Source organism: Silene latifolia, chromosome 2, assembly GCF_048544455.1.
Source record: "Silene latifolia isolate original U9 population chromosome 2, ASM4854445v1, whole genome shotgun sequence".
Lineage (NCBI taxonomy): Eukaryota > Viridiplantae > Streptophyta > Magnoliopsida > Caryophyllales > Caryophyllaceae > Silene > Silene latifolia.
In genome coordinates this window covers 169,724,032-169,727,247 of record NC_133527.1, presented here as the reverse complement: position 1 = coordinate 169,727,247, position 3,216 = coordinate 169,724,032, and the positions used below count along the sequence as shown (strand labels likewise).

The 3,216-nt window shown below is 37.0% G+C and overlaps 1 protein-coding gene across 1 annotated transcript; it reads left to right on the top strand.

Annotated features, from left to right (window-relative positions):
• The first annotated feature begins 1,944 nt into the window (after positions 1–1,944).
• On the top strand, positions 1,945–2,562 carry LOC141641608 (uncharacterized). Its single transcript, XM_074450263.1, has one exon. It carries the CDS (start codon positions 1,945–1,947, stop codon positions 2,560–2,562), a length of 618 nt encoding a protein of 205 aa, XP_074306364.1.
• Positions 2,563–3,216: the final 654 nt, after the last annotated feature.

Below are 3,216 nucleotides of genomic sequence, written 5' to 3'. Positions count from 1 at the left end.
TGGGTTGACACGTGTCGCATCCACAGCGTTTCAACCCAGCTTTATATATATATATATATATATATATATATATATATATATAGTTTCAATTCGTTGTTTGTCAAACGTCAAATTGACCTATTAATTAATCAAACATGATAAAAGCATTAAAGATGTTAAAAATAATTCCAACTTGTCGTTTTGCCGAATACGCCTGTAGCAAGACGACATTAGACTAAACTCATTTTCTTATACAGATCAGTGTTTAGACCGTCCATTCACGTCAGAAGAAGTTAGGGATGCAGTTTTTTCTATTGGCAATAATAAATCTCCCGGGTTTGATGGATACACCTCAACTTTTTTTCAAGCAGATCTGGCCCAAAGTAGAGAAGCATGTCACTACTGCTGTACTACAATTCCTAAATTTGGGTAATCTTTAAAAGAGTGGAATCAAACACTCATCACTTTAATTCCAAAAATTCCGAACCCTGAAACAGTCTCACATCTTAGACCCATCAGCTTACGCAATGTCTTGTACAAATTTGCATCCAAATGTTTAGCCAAGAGACTCCGAAACATTTTGCGAGATATCATTCCTCAATCGCATAATGCGTTCGTCAAAGGAAGACTCATTTATGATAGTTGCTGGATAGCTCATGAAATTATGACATACATTAATCAACAAACAAGTAGCACCAACTGTTATTTGGCAATGAAGCTTGACACGAATAAAGCATTTGACAGAGTTTCATGGCCATTTCTTCTTTATCTGGTTCAAAGGCATGGTTTCTCCAGAAAATGGCAACAACTTATTATGGAGGCCATCACCGCCGTCTCCTATCGTATTCTTACAAATGGAGAACCAACCGACAATTTCAAACCTAGATGTGGGATTCGTCAAGGAGGTCCCATCTCTCCCTATTTATTTATTATTTGCGTTAATTTTTTATCTCTTATGCTTGACAGAGCGCAAATTAACAAAGAAATTCAAGGTATAAAGTTGTCGCAATATAGCATTCCCATCACTCATTTGCTTTACGCAGATGACTCTTTACTTTGTTTCAGAGCTACACCATCAAGCTGCATAACAATAAAGAAGATCATCACTGATTTTGAAAACTTTTCACGACAGATGGTTAATTATGCTAAATCTTACCTCAAGTATAGCCCTAATGCTCCATCTGATCTTCGAGAGTATCTCAGCACACTACTAAGTATGCTCTCCATGGACAACTTTGGATTATACCTGGGAGTACCATCTGATATTGGATGCAATAAAATCTCTCTTTTTGGCTATCTTTTGGACATAGTGAAGAGTAAACTGACCTCTTGGAGTACTCTAAATCTCTCACAACCGGCTAAATTAGTATTAATCAATGCAGTGCTGATTGTATCTCTTAATCATGTGAGTCGGTATACAAATTGCCGCAAGGAATCACTAAAAAGATCGAAGCAGCTATTATCGCATTTTGGTGGTCATCTTCAGGTAAAAAGATAACTATACACTGGCTCTGAAACAATGTCTTGCACCAACCAAAAGTGGCCGATGGTTTGCAATTAAGGAATTTGCAAGTGATGAATGAAGCTCTATTAGCCAAGAACTATCATCGGGTGATGAATAACCCACAATTACTTCTCAGTAAGGTATTCAAATCGAAGTACTCCAAGGATTGTGGTGTTGTACCGCCACTAAAAAACAACCATTGTAGATCTTCATGGGCCTGGAAAAATATACTAAAAGCAGCATACAAGTTGCAAAAAGGATTTGCTTGGAAGTTGGGAAATGGCTCAAAAATCAATATATTATACGATCCTTCGATTAATAGAGAAAAACCAATACTGGTCAATCAGGCACCCCCAAGAGCTGGAATTTCAGTAAATGAGATAGTTAGCAGGGAGGGCAACTGGAGTATGACAATGCTCAGAGATATTTTTTAGGTTGCTTCGCTCCAACATATCATCAACATGGAGCCACCAAATCTTAATAATGATGATTTCATTTATTGTAAATATACCAGTGACGGACAATACACAGTCAGCTTCGCATACAAAGCTCTTATTACTGAACAAGCGATAATAGATGCAAATGTGCCCACAAGATTTTGGCGTCAACTGTTGAAGCTAAAGCTACACCCTTGTCGCAAACTTTTTATATGGAAATTGATGCATAATGCCCTTCCAACAAAAGAACTGCTATTAAACAAAGGTCTACAATTGTCACCACAATGTGTCTTATGTAAGAGGCATCCAGAAACAGCTGATCATATGTTTCGGCATTCTGAAGTGGCTCAACTCATATGGAAAACCGGTGATCTAGGACTGCACCCGTCTATGAATCAACACATTGCTCTACAACGATGGGTACCAGATTATATCTCTTGCCTTCAAAAGAATGATCGCCATCGCTATGAATTCAGTTCAACCGTATTTTACTCTACGTTATGGGCCATTTGGTTAGCCAGAAATGATATAGAGTTCCGGAAGATGAATGTTACCCCACACCAAATACTAAATTTAATTACGTGGCGGACTATTAATGGATGGATGGAAAAGGCGCGAATTGATGATATGGTGGGCTCTTAGTGGAGGAGAGACGGTGGTGCGAATTAATGACGCGGCGAACACTATGTAATGATACAATTTTTATGGACATGATACGAGAGACAAATGTATGATACTAATTTAATAATATGATAACAAACAATGATCTGCACGATACTAATTAACACAGCTTAACATAACTAACACAAGTGTATAGACTAAACTAACTTAAACTTATGTGTGGATTGGTGATATGGTAGACTATTAATGGGTGAAAGTGAGAGGTGTGGATTGATGATGTGGTTGGTTACTAATTGGTGAAAGTGGGAGGCGTGGATTAATTATTTAATTAAACTTAATTTAACTAAAGTTAATTTCACTTAATTTAATTAAAGTTTCGGATCGGATATCCAAACTTCACTTTCGGATCGGATATCCAAAAGTTTGGGTTGGATATCGAATTGGTTTGAATAATCGGATTTTTTGCTCAACCGTAGCAGGAACCATCAAGGAGCATACATCAACCTTAAGTATCATCCGAAAGAAGCGCGTTGACAAGACCTAGATTCAAGGAACGATTACTTGTTTGTTTTTTTACCGAAACACTAAGAATAGTGAATACATCTCATAATTTGGTTAATGATTTTTATCTTGATGACATTATCGTTATACTATAGATGGTTAAATTAGTCCTTT